This window comes from Nelusetta ayraudi, unplaced genomic scaffold (assembly GCF_046127955.1).
Source record: "Nelusetta ayraudi isolate G7.1 ecotype Tasmania unplaced genomic scaffold, CSIRO-AGI_Nayr_v1 ptg000136l, whole genome shotgun sequence".
Lineage (NCBI taxonomy): Eukaryota > Metazoa > Chordata > Actinopteri > Tetraodontiformes > Monacanthidae > Nelusetta > Nelusetta ayraudi.
In genome coordinates, this window is record NW_027466186.1 from 4,217,098 (window position 1) to 4,230,822 (window position 13,725).

The 13,725-nt window shown below is 47.5% G+C and overlaps 1 protein-coding gene across 9 annotated transcripts in view; it reads right to left on the minus strand.

Moving 5' to 3' along the window:
• LOC142879306 (growth factor receptor-bound protein 10-like) overlaps window positions 1–13,725 on the minus strand; it is a 65,631-nt gene that overhangs the window by 20,866 nt on the left and 31,040 nt on the right. For all 9 annotated transcript variants that reach the window (XM_076012484.1, XM_076012477.1, XM_076012479.1 and 6 more), the window contains one exon: window positions 10,219–10,363. In XM_076012484.1, coding sequence (XP_075868599.1) covers window positions 10,219–10,363 — 145 coding nt within the window. The remainder of the gene's footprint in view (window positions 1–10,218; window positions 10,364–13,725) is intronic.

A 13,725-nucleotide genomic window follows, 5' to 3' on the forward strand; every position in this document is an offset into this window, starting at 1 on the left:
TGTTCACAAAGGCCGACTGCCAGCAAATCCCCAGGCAGCCACTGTCCTTTCAGACGGCTGCTGATTCGTAGCGTTTGTCCAATTACACCGGGAGGGCAGAAGGACAGGGCATGGGAATTGTGATTGGGCAGACAAAAGATGACATCACTGGTATGATTCTTTGGAAACGCACTGGAGATCTGACGCAGCAAGTGGTGCCACCGTTGCAGAAGCGGCTTTATTCATTTTCCTAGTTTTACAATCATGCATTTTTAATGACAGTTTTAAGTTTGATGAAACTTTTAAATCGGTACAAAAGTAACACCTCACCCTTCTTACGGAGAGAGAAAAAAAATCTGTGATTGTATAATCATAAAAGTGCAGAGCATAAAGACACTGAATAATAAATCACAGGATAAAGAGACTTCAGTATGAAAGGAAAACAGCTACAGGTCCCTCTGTTCCACGAGTATTAAAAGAGGCTTCCAGCATCAAAGGCAACTAAAAACCATCATTTCCAATTCAAAGGAGCCCTTATGTGTCAAAGACTCCCCAGTAGAGGAGAGATTTCTCTGGAGGGGTTTAGATCAGAGTGCCGTCTGTCTGTCACTCTCCCTCTGCTGACACAGGAAAAATCCCAACGGCAACTCTTTGTCTTTAAATTGCTCTAAAAGGGCCCACAATGAAATGTGTTCTCCAAAAGTATTCATTTAAAGCATGGAGAAGCAGATGTGGCTATGTTTCTCACTGGTCTTTTCAACATGTCTCGACATTAAACTGTGTGTGGTTTGACACTGTAAGCATGACATTTAGACAACAAAGTCCTTTAGGTATTTGGGTTTCAAGCAGAGTGAGCAGTCCACCACCAACAAAGTTGTAGGGGTAACCAACAGATGGCATCAAAAAGATAATTTAAACATCATAATACACAGTAATTCTTAGTTTAAAAAAGGTCCTGTATGGTGCAAAATTCACCACCACAATGTTTTCTAACAATGTGACGTGTCTTGCACCTGTCAGTGAACTACACAAATAAGAAATGTCCTCTGAAAACCTTGCTTAACTGTATTTTTTTGTACATAGATTGACTTGTGCATTTTGGTAGCTACTTCTTCTCTACGGTTTTTGATAACTGCGTGACTTGTTTTTTGAGTGCTGCAACTGTGGAGTTTTCCAACCAGGGTAAATCTATCTATCTATCTATCTATCAGCAGATACGCTCTATAAGGAGATCGAGCACTTTCGGCATGGCAAAAATGCATATATCCCTCCCCCTTTTACATACAGCCAAAGAAATAAGTTCTCATCGCCCCACAGGCATGTTGTTTCAACCGGTTAACATATGCACTGGAACTTTTTTTGTGACGGATGACCAATACCATATAGACCGACTCTGGGCAAGCCAGTTAAGGCTAGTTTCGTTCGCATTGCGTCGCCAATCCAATAGTTTGTGCATTAGCTTCATCTCCAACAACAATATTGAGCTTCACCATTCAGGCTGTTAGTTAGTGAAGATGGTGTTGTAAATCTGCACGCATGTGTAGTGGAGTTAAAAGGGTTTAAAACAGGATCATGCGGTAAAATGGATGTTTTTTTGGAACACATTTCATTATCAATTTTTGTGGATCATTATAATCAGTTTTTTTATATACATGAATATCAATGTCGGAATGCAGGTATGACTCTGTTATCCAGACAGCGTTCTGGTCTCCTTTGGGCATTTTGTTGGTGCGCCCAAGATTTGCGCAGACTGGCAAGACTTGTCGAGAAGGACTTTGACCTCTCCCCGGTTCTGGGCCAGGCACAAGCATCCGTTTCAGCAATAAGCTAAAATGGTTTTTGCAGGGGACTGTAAACAGAGGGCTAGATGGCGTTTACAGATAATTGATCGTGCCATCTGCCCCCTGGTGTTTAGGACAAAAAAAAGTCAATATGTGCGTAAAAGGGGACGTTTACTGTGACATTCTCATAACGGCGGATTAGAGGTGCCAGAAAGAGTATGAACAGTTACAGTTGAGCAACTAAACCGTCTATCTCTCCTAGCTTTCTTTTCACAGCAGCTAAGAAATCTGAGCTGTCCTAGTTTCCCTGAGAGAAAAAAAAAAAAAACAGAGAAAGAGACGGTCGGAGAGAGAGAGCAAGTGAGCGATTCAGTCTCCATGACCTACATGAGTCCGATAGCACTGCTCAGCTCTGGCCAGTGTATCGCCTGCAGGCAGCAACACATTGCCGTCTCATTCGTCGGAACACATGGACACATACAAACCCAGACACATGTGCGTGACTGCACCTGTATGTGGGAACATATGGCGGCGCACGGGCAGGCGAGCTCATCCCCTCAACTGTTGGCCGAGTGGCAGGAAACTAGTTTTTTGGGCAAAGACGGTTGCCAGCACGTCAGAAGGGTTGAGCAATTAGCCCATGGAGGAGTTAAATGAGCGCATTCAAACATCTGGTTATCTGAGGAGCTGAATGTGTGGAGACTTTGGACAGGCGGAGAGAGGAAACACTATCAGGGATTCCCATTAGCCGCAGGAGTAATGGGATCTTAGCCTATTAGCAGGGTGAGAGTTGTGGCTTTCTAATCTTACACCGACCGCCCGCCTTCTGGGACAAGGACTGAGAGATGGACTATTAAAAGTGCATCATCGGCAGTGCCTGGGTGGTCCCGCCTAGTCAAGGCCTGCACACCGCACACGTGACTCGGGGGTAAAAAGTACAACAAAAAAAAAAGACACTACGCTTCACACTTGACGTGGCGCAAATTTGCGGAAAACAATTTTACAACAATGTCCAAGTTTCGTTCTGCATGTCTGTCAGGGTCTCGGTGGGGAAGGTAAAGCCCATATGCAGATGTAAACACCTCATGTGAGAAAATGGGGCAGCCACTACCTCACTAGCCATGCTTAGAAGCTATATTACCGTTGTGTTTATATATATCTCTTAATTCCATTTTAAACTTAAACATCATTAGGTTCCCAGAAACGGGTAATGAGAACGTCAGCCACGTTACTGACAACAGCTGAGCGAGCTGACATCCTGTATGGATGAATCACTGGTCAGCAGGGTGAAATTTACAACCAAAAAAAAAAATCCATCTCTATCTGAGATCCAATTCTGTGTTCTAAAACTAATCAAACTTTTTGTTTTTACTCTGGTAAAGTATTCACATGGGCAAAAGTCGCAAAAGTCTCCTATGTAAATGATATAGTTATAAACAGATAAATGGGTTGAATTTTGTCATCATTCAACACAAATGATTAATTAATTAATTGCAGGTCCACTGCATGGCCATCTCATTGGCTCAGGCGTGCATGTTTTTTATTTTGCGTGTGTGGATGCAAGTGTGAGTGTATTCCTGCCACTGCGTAGCTGGCAGACGCCAGCTGACGATGGTATACTGACACTGACCCATTTTCACCTGACCCGTGTCATGTATTTTAGTGTTCGACCGCACTGTTTCTGAAACCAACAATTTGCAAGATGGGGATACTAGTCCAGATGTCAGCTAGAGTTTCTCTGGGACAAATTTAACTGTTTTTTTGTTGTTGTTTTGCTGCCGTTTTTTACTTATTGGTTTCATCTAGGGCGGTGCAGTGGTTACCACTGTTGCCCAAGGTTGTTGGTTCGACCCCGGGGCCTTTTGTCCCAATGTGTGGAGTTTGGGTGGGTTCCCTCCAGGTACTCTGCCTTCCTCCCACAGTCCAAAAACAAGCACACGAGCTGAACTGGGAACTCTATATTGTCCATAGGTGTGAGTGTGAATGGTTGTTTGTCTTTCGATGTGGCCCTGCACTAAACCTGTGTATACTTGTCCAGGGTGTCACCCCTGTCCCTGTCAGCAACCCTGGGTGGAGGGGAAGCGGTATTAAGAAATGGATGGACGGTTTTATTGAAGAAATGTTGTCGGTGAGACACAAGAGTAGGACCAAAAATACATCTTCAGACGACAGCTGTGATGCCAGCTGTATTTGTCCAATGCTAATTTTAAAAAACGAGGCAATTACTCCGAATTACTCCAGTCGGCCTTATTTTTCAACAGGCCAAGTGCATTTTGTGCCTGTTTGTGTGTGTGTGTGTGTGTGCGCACAAGTGTGCGTGTGTGTGTCAGTAGCAAGTCGAGGCATGTTTCCATTTAGCAGCCTGGAATAAATATGGTCCTGACATAGAACATGTTCCAGATTTGACCACAACCTGCCTCCTTTTGTCCAACAACAGCCAAAAAACGTGTGTCTCGTAGCGGCGAGCGCTACAAAGCCACTCCAGTCACGCAACGCAGACCAGACTGTGTACGTGTTGGTGTGAGCGTGTGTCTGAATGTGAGTGTGTGTGTGTTTGTGTGTACGTCTCCCTGTATGGCGGCGGCGGCGGTGGTGGCGGAGCGCTGCGACATGCATGCTGACTGTCAGCATGCTCGCTTTACCCTCTGCCACAGACCGCATCAGATGACACGCAAGCGTGTGTGTGTGTGTGTGTGTGTGTGTGTGTGTGTGTGTGTGTGTGTGTGTGCATGCAAGTGTATGTTTTGGGATCACAAACTACATGCAACGTTAGGAATCGTGCAGCCAGCACGCATGAACGCACCGCAAATACACACACACGCGCGCACACACACACACACACAACACGCAGGCACGCATGAGTTCATTGAAGCAGCCAGTTTATATTGACATCAGTTGGAGTAATCACAAAGATATATACAATCCGGGAGGTGTAAACATCTCCAACCTCACACAAACGCCGCAAACAGAAAATGAATGCGGCTATTCCAGCTTTAAAAAGCACGAGCCGGGGGTGCTGAAGGAGTGAGGCGGCACATTTCTGCACAACCCCCCCCCAGCACCACCACCACCACCACCACCCCCCCGTGCATCCCAGGCAAAAGAGGCACACGGGCCACAAAAACTCCCCACAAAATCCACTTGAAGTGTTAAATGCATCAACTAACACACGCTTCACGAGGACGCTCTCCCTCACGCTGAGGGCCGGCCGGCAGTTTTGGGCATCGACAGCATTCCGTTCTGCTTTTCCGTTTACAGTGGAAAAATCTCCCCTCTGACCTCGGGAGTATTTCCACCGTCGAGGAGGGAGGGAGACAGCCAGGGAATGCCGCTACGCCCCAGCGCCATAAAACGAGAGCGGCGACGGATCGATGCCCACCATTTGCGCGCTTCGGCTGCTTTTCTTCCGCGCCGACGCAGAGTATTCATTATCTGAAAGTATTCGGTCGGACCGGTAGGAGCGTCGCAGTCTCGAGATTCCCATTTCAGACACGCAAACTCTTGGCAGTGAGGCTGGCTCCTCTTTGAGGAGCCAACTTCTCCCTCACCGGGAATCTGAGTTTCTTTTCAAGGTTTATATGGTCTGAAACTTTCCTCGTCTATTTCACCCTCAGCGCTGCGATACGTTTTTTTAAAGGCAATTAAATGCATACAAGTTGTATTTGCAGCTTGTTTTTGTTGCATCTGTGAACATGAACGTCTCCGCACCGGCAACTAAATGGTGATGTCGGGTTTTTAATCAAGCCGTCTCGCCTGACTTGCGTGACGAGAACCCTGAAAATTTTGAAATTGGAAGCGCAAGAGCAGCGGATAAGTGAGCCAATTGTTCGGAGAAGTTTAGAAAACACATGATTTGAATGCTGATGCGACGTTCGGCTGTCGCTTCAAGGGAACGGAGCAAACAGTGTGCCAGACGAAAGCCAGAAATTGGATGACTGACGCAAGTTCCATATTTAGAGGTGAGCGCGCATTAAAGGTACAGTGTGTAAAATTCAGCCATCTAGTGGCTATTTACCTATTTACCGGGTGCATTTTAACCCAATCTGCAGTCAACTTATAGATGTAGTATAATACAGATCTAAGTGGCGAGTCAATGTGAGAGAAAGCAGTCATAATTTGCCCGTCTTGTGCAGCCGACTACCAACAGGCCACTTGCTAACATCGCGAGTGCCAAACCTAACCTCCGCCGCTCGTCTGGCGCACTATTTTTGGGCTGCTTTCGTCGAGTGTGAAGACACATTCATCCGGTGATCTAGACGGTCACAGGACACGCTGTACGGGGGACGCCGGCGCGATGCCGAGAGGAATCTTTGACCCGACTGTCAACTTTTTCAGCCAAAAGGCGAGACACTCGGTGACGGGCCGACAAAACAAAACATCACGAAACAAAACAGAGATTAGGAGCGGCAGAGACTCGCGAGGGCCATCCTGCCATATCGAGCAGGGAGCACAGCGAGCTCCAGGACGTGCAGTCCAAGTACAGTAAATCCACAAAATCTGGCAACCCGGCGATCCAATCAGCGTTCCCACGCTGGAGCGAGCAGGGCAGCAATAAGGACACAGTGTCCGAGTAGGCACATAAAAGCAGGCTCTATTGCACTACTGAGGACAGCCTGTCGAGAGCCCACGCCAGCAGCGCTAATGGATACACCAGCTAACCGCTTTGCACTCAAGGCTTCCTAATAGCTTTTTCCACAGCGCGACACGGGACACGCACCTAGTATTTACTCGCAGGCGCTTTCTAGTCACACCTGTTTTTCTCGCCCCAGACTCGGAGGTACGGAGAAGTTTTGCGGGGCCATAAAAGTTCCAATGAGCTCCAATGCGAACGCGTTTCTTTCGCTGCACATTCTGCAGTTTTAATTCGACATCTCAGCGACTCGTGCGCAAGCAGGTCCGCGGATCTCCTGGACACGGCTCGAGTGCAGTTAGCCCTCTATTTACAGCCTCCCACAAAAATGCCGGGTTTTAGCTTCCTGCTTTAAACTGATGCCTTGCAAAAAACGAAGGACCGCCGCCACGAGGTGGGTTCTCCAGAGGGCGGGGCGAGTACCTGGCGGGGGGTGTTGTCACTCGTCTGAGAGGTATAAGCACCCGTTGTGACATCACAAAGATCATAAAAAGCAAGCAACCAGACAGACAGACAGACGTCTTGTGTCATAAAAGAGTTCAACCCCACATTCAGATTGAAAACCAATCACTTGCAAAGTGCATTATACATCTTACTTGGTCAGATAACGGACACATTGGATCTTTGGCCCAGATTTAACATTTTGGAAGCAAGATAAATGCTTTTCAACCCGCAGCTAATCAGTCGTTTGTTGTGATTTGGAACAGGTAAAAATCCAGTTCATTTCAAAAGAATTCTGACAAGAACCTTCAGGTTGAACGTTTTCTCCCTCACGTTGCACGGCAGCGGCGAGGCTCCAGGACTGAGAGGGCTGAGCGGAGGGGGGAGGGGAGCGGCGAAAGGGGAACTGGGAGTCATATGGCAATGTCAAACAGCGCACATAGTGATTCCTGACAGCCCGGTGCTGCTTCCTCGTGCCTCCTGCGCAGGGCCCAACGAGTGAGTTAAGGAGAAACAGAGGGGCTGAAGTGTAAGAGTCTGTCAGAAAGCGCCCGGAGGACGGAAAATTCAGTAAACTAAACACAGAGTTCTCAACAGGCAGGGCCGCCTCACCGGCCTGGATGTTTGGAGGGAATGGGAGAAGGGTAGACAGAGCCAGAGTGACGGCGCGGGATAGAGAGAGAGAGGGAAAGAGCGAGAGAAGGAAAAAAAACTGTGTGCTCACACACACACACACGTTTGGAAATGATTATGGTTAGAGGTCTCGGTGAGCGGCCTGGGAGCAATAATTTACCTGCTCACCGTCCCACTTGTCAAGATCACCCACGCCACCGGCCAGAAACTCTCGTGGGAGGAATCCATTTGCAAGAAAGGAGCGCCACACACACACACACACACACACACACACACACACACACACACACACACACACACACACACACACACACACACACACACACACACACACACACACACACGAGGTTGCATGCTTCTTCTTTTTTTTTTTTTTAAGTGCCCCCCCCCTCAAATCTGAGAGGTGCTGAATTGAATTTCCACTGCAGAAGTACCACAATGAGACATACTTTCCACCGCCATCAACAATAGATGTACACTGCCAATGCTGTAAATAGTTTACAGAGCTCACAAACAGGATGACGTGAGCGCATCTTAAAAACAAAACAAACATAAAAAAAGAGTTCAGATACGACCAGTGCAAAGAGGTGTCAGCCTCTCTTATCGGTTTCACTGACTTTTCTTGTCAGGTTTTTGTGATTATTTTTGCTTTGTGACATGTTGACCCTTATTTTTTGTTTTTCATCTTTTATGTTGCGTGCCGTTCACATAAAAGGTCCCTCTTTTTTTTTTTTAAGCATCAGTGGCAAAAATCATCTCGACTCCATTCTGGTGGTCAAATCAGACTTTTGTTTTGCGTAAAAAAAAAACAGCGTCTGATTGTGAAAAAGCAGCGCCACGCACGGCAATCACAACAACGTAGCGCAACGTCGCTTAAGGGATTATCTTCAGGTCTCCGCATCATCAAAAAGTAACTGGATATGTTAAGTCCTGCTCTTCAAAAAAAAAACTCACTGGCAAGAACAGCAGTGGCTCAATCTTGGTTCTGTTACTTCATCGCAAACTCCGGCTTCATTCTGAGCCGAAACCTCCATCCATCCATCCATCCATCCACCACCTTGGATGATAACACAGCTGACTCATTTTTCCCCAAGATCGTACAAAAGAATCTATTTTTACAGCAGGATGGAGTTGGGGGGTACACGCAAACAGAGATAATTTACCTTCGCTGCTGCTGCTCTCCAACTCGCCCAAACCTCCCTCAGTCCTACACTCTGCTCACTGCACATTTAACAGGCTGCTTGGGGATTAAAAAAAACAAAAACGCAAAAGCAGGCAGACTGCATTCCCCCCCTGTGTAGGCCTAATAGATTGCTTTCTGAATATTCACCAGACATGCCTGCTGTTGTACCTCAGCAGAGGCGGCGTTATGTCACAGCTAGTAATTCAGGGTTGTGGGGGTGGGGGGGGCTCATAACCACTTAGCGTGACGTTAATCTTTGACCCATTTACCGTATGAACGGAGATTTACAATACGGCGCCAGTAACGCAATCCCGCCAGAAAAGAAACAACCCCTCCGACACCCCGGATTGCTGCCTGCCCAACGTTCGGAGGCAACGTCCAACACGAACTTATTTAGAGTTTTATTTATGCAGCCACCGCCGCCGGAGAGGCCGGTAAGCTGAGACCACAACTTCCCAACCAACTCCTCGCGCCGCCGCTTCAGCGACCACGATTTACAGTCCGACGGACAGGAGAGTCGACGTTCAAGCCGGACAAGGGCCGTTCGGATAGAAGAAGAAAGATAAAAAAAAAAAAAAAAAAAAAAGGACTCGGCGGGCAGCCTGTGATCTTGTGGCCGTCGTGGGGAAAGAAATGTGCAAAAAATCAAAAATCAAATAAAAAAAATAAATAAAAGGGCCGAAACCGCGTGGGGGCCGGGCGGCGATCAACGCCAGGCGGAGTATTTATGAGAAAGCCCCCTCCCTACTCCCACACACACCCCCACTGAATTACTGTAAGCTGCTGCCTTACTGTAACCAGCAGCGGCAGCGGTGGCCGACCCCCATGTGAAGGCCGTTAAAAGTGACGATGGAGGCGACCCCGACTTCCAGGAATAGACGGACACAGCTCTAAATCTCTGCTAACCAGCGCACACACACACACACACACACACACACACACACACACACACACACACACACACACACACACACACACACACACACACACACACACACACACACACACACACACACACACACACACACACACACACACACACACGAACCTCGGCCGTGTGGCAACGCGGCGACCACGTGCAAGCAATCAGCGCGCCTCACATGAACAAAACAGAGGCAGATGTACGAGGAGAATGGGAGGGGGTGGGGGGGGTGGTGGATTGGGGTTGGGGGAAAAAAAAATAGAAAATTTTCCCGCATGCCGATGTCCGACACACACACTTGACCACTAACATACAGCTGATTTATGATATATTTGAATGCAGCTGGATTCCAGATGTCTCCACCTTACACACAGAGGCGCACTATTCAAATGGGCTCGTCGTGTGTTTTGTTTTTTGTTTTTTCCAAGGGAAGGAAGGTGCGACCGCACCGAATTATAACGCCGCCGAAAATATTAAACCAACAGGAGGCCTGCTGGCTGCTGCAGGGAGGAAATTAACTCTTTTGCCGCTTCCCCTGGATTCCTGAAGAGCCCTGGATTTTTTGATTTATATATTTATTTCTTTTTCGATAAATACCCGCAGTGTGTCCCGTGGAGGAAATAAAAAAACAAAACAAAAAAAAACTTACGTAGGTGCCGTTGGAGGGTTCTCCGGGAGGCAGGGAGCCAGGACTGAGGACCGGGGAGCTGGCCGGGCTGCAGAGCTCGGGGAAGGGGTTGGGGATGGCCGGCAGGGACGACGTCCTCAGCTGCTGCTCCTCCTCCTGCAGCCTCCTGATGGACGAGCAGAGACGGCATCAAAACACGGGAGGTCACGCTTTCACCGGGCCCCCAGAGTTGAAGACGGCGGCCCATTCATTTCAACGACGTTGCTCACCCAGCACATACGCCGAAAGTTTTGGACTTCTGCAATAATGGGCCTATCGAGCGTGCGCAGCAGTGTCACTTCCCATCATGCCTCTGTAAGTCACATGATCTATTTGGCAGAACGACTCCGGAGGAAAGTCACTTGGAGACGCGTCAGGATGCAGCCAATCAGAACGAGCTGGGACACAGCAGCACGTACGACGTCACGCCGGGAATGAACTCTTTCATGGTGATTTTTTTTACCTTTATCATGGTTTTTTGACCATAACCGAAACATGTACAATAGAAAGATTTGCTATGCATCGCGTTTCAGGTCACAGTCGAATTTTCAGGTTGCGACACAGAAGGACCTCTTTGCAAGTGAAAAAAAGTGAACAGAGAAAGTTTGTAACGAGAGCCGCTGTACGGAATCCAGCCTCATGTCTGCTTCCATCTGATCTGCCCGTAATGAGGCAGGAATCACACGTCCGGCCCTGCCTCTGCCTCTGCCGCCGAGCTAATTTTCTTTAATATTCATCACGCATCAATATTGAATCAAGACATCACTTTAAAGCCACGCCGCCATCTCTCTTTTTCTCCTTCACCCTAAATTAGGCGTAAAACAGTGTGAAGGCCCTTGCACACCGGGCAATAGGCGACGCGACGCCAGTAAATGATGAGAAAATGCAAATATTTTTCCTGTACATACCTAGCGCAAGGCGAATATGTATATAAAATTTGTTAAGCGAATGAAGTTTGGTTCCCTTTCAACAAAACGATGCAGGAACTCAAAGGTTTACCCGTTGACATTTCACCATGTACTTTAGAATGTTCGGACAAGTTGAGGGACTCCACATTTGCAGGGAGACGGAACAAATTACCGAGAGCCGATCCATCTGGAATAGCGGCTCGCTATTCCGGAGGCAAGGTATTAAATATAAGGCTAATAGGCTATATTCTATTTTAGTGACAAATGAGACCAAGTCCCGTTGTCTAGTAATTAGCAATTAGGTCTAGCCATTTGCCTTTTCGCCTCTGCAATATTCGACACAAGAGCAAAAGAAATAACTGCCGCTTTTTCGCACCGTGGAAATTCACTGCCGGTGTGGAAGGTTGCATCGACTTCAAGAGGTTTTTTTGAAATGGCAAATTATTCGCCTCCTATTCGCTCCCGGTGCGTAGAGGTCCTTAGCCTGTGGATCCCGAAATGGGGGGGGGGGTACACGATTCTGACAGCCCGTCATAAAACTTTTCAGGACACGGACCGGCTGCATAAAAGAAAAAAAAAAGAATGAAATAAAAAACGGGCAGGTCGATTTTGCGAAACGCGAGCCGAGCCGAGCCGAGCTGAACTGAGGGCGGCTGGTTGGCTGGTTGGCTGGCTGGCTGGCTGGCTGGCTGCGCGGCGAGAATCGCTAAACAGGGCTCTTCCTCTTCCTCTCCGGTTCGATCAAACTCTCGGCAGAACAGAGCGAGTTCAAAAGGGAGCGGGAGCCTTTTGATGTCGTCCCATCTGAGCCGGAGAACAGGGTTACGCAGAGGTCAGGCCTGAATAATAAGAACTTCGGGGGCTGTCTCCGAGTGTGTCTGTGCGCTCGTGTGTGTGTGTGTGTGTGTGTGCGCGCGCTCGTGTGTGTGCGAGAGAGAGAGAGAAAGAGGAGGAGGAGTAAAGGGAACTCATAGACAGAATACTCCATGACGGGATCATCCCTCCGCCTTTATTATAAACTCCAGCGATGAGTAATGAGAGCTGACACGTCTCCTGCTGCAGCAGCCTGTGTGCGTCTGTGTGTGTGTGTGTGCGTGACTGCTGAATGCATAGGATGAAAGTGTTGGAGGCCAAGACTACCTTTTTTTTTTTTTACCCCCCCCCTTAAATTTAAATGAAGGCACACACACACACGCAGGCACGCACATGCGCACACACACACACACGCACGCCCACAGACACGCCAGCAGTTGATACCAAATTAAAGGATTATCTTTCTTCTCCTGCTGCTGACAAGGAGGAACAGGTCATTGAAGGGCTAAAGATAGGGAGTGGTATGCACAATAATCGTCAGGGTGTGGAGGGATTTACAATGAGAGACGTTCTCTGTGTGTGCGTGCGTGTGGCTACGCATGTGCACATGCATGAATGGGAAAACCTACTTCTGTTTCAGTTAGAAAATACACATTTTCAGTTTCACAAGGTTCAGTCTAAATGTTTTATTTCAATCGTCACAGCATATCTGCCCAGGAAGAAAACCTTGTTGATGTTGACACACCACATATTACCATCATTAAAAATACATTAAAAGGAATATGGATCACAGAAATGTACTTATTTACTTGCTGCAAATCAGTCAGTGAATGTTCCAGAAACCCACAAACTCATTTTGCTTGCCCTGCTTTTCAGCAAATGAGCGCTAAAACAGGTGGGACTGACGGCGGAGCCCCTGCGACGTCACTGAGGCCTCACTGCTACCTGCTGCTGACTACTTTAATGATCTCTGACCTCAGACCAATTTGCGGCTGTTGTGTTTTTGCCCTCTCCAAACATAAAAAAAAGGCATAACGAAGCACTGCTCTAGGCATGATGACACCACGAGGCTGTAAACAGGAGGCCTGTTCGCGAGCATCGCCATTCAAATCGTTAGCCGACTCACGATCGCAGGAAAGTTTTGAATTTTGGGTTTAGGAATCTGGATTTTTTTTCTTCTTCAGCACTGATTCAGTCATCTGCCTCCATCTGACCGTCTCATCCTCTGCATCTCTTTCTCTCACACCAACTGACTTCATGTCCTCCGTTACATCCAAAAGTCCCCTCTTTGCTCTTCCTTCTGGACCTCCTGCCTACCAATTCCAACCTCAGCCTCCTCCTATCCACACCTTCACTGTTGCTCCTCACTGGACATGTCCAAACCATCTCAGTCTGGCCGCTCTGACCTCGTCACCAAAACTATCTAACACAGCGTTTCCCCAACAGGTGGGCCGCAACCCAAAAGTGGGTCACAGAGCTGTTTGACTGGGTCGCGGCTATGTGAGCAGTTTCCCTTTTTTAAAGATGGGATTTAAAAACATATAGATACGTTTGTAGAAAAAAATTTGGGCACATTTATTTTTCAGGACACACAGTTCAATTGAATTATTTTAACAATCTATTTAATTTACATGATAAAAAGTAGGCTAGCGTTTTTATTTTTGTGTAATAAATTGAAGTGCTGCGGAATAAATTTGGGTCGTGACTTCATGATAAGGAAAAAAAAAAATGTGGGACCTGCGGCCTGTCCCGCCACAGTGCACGAGAC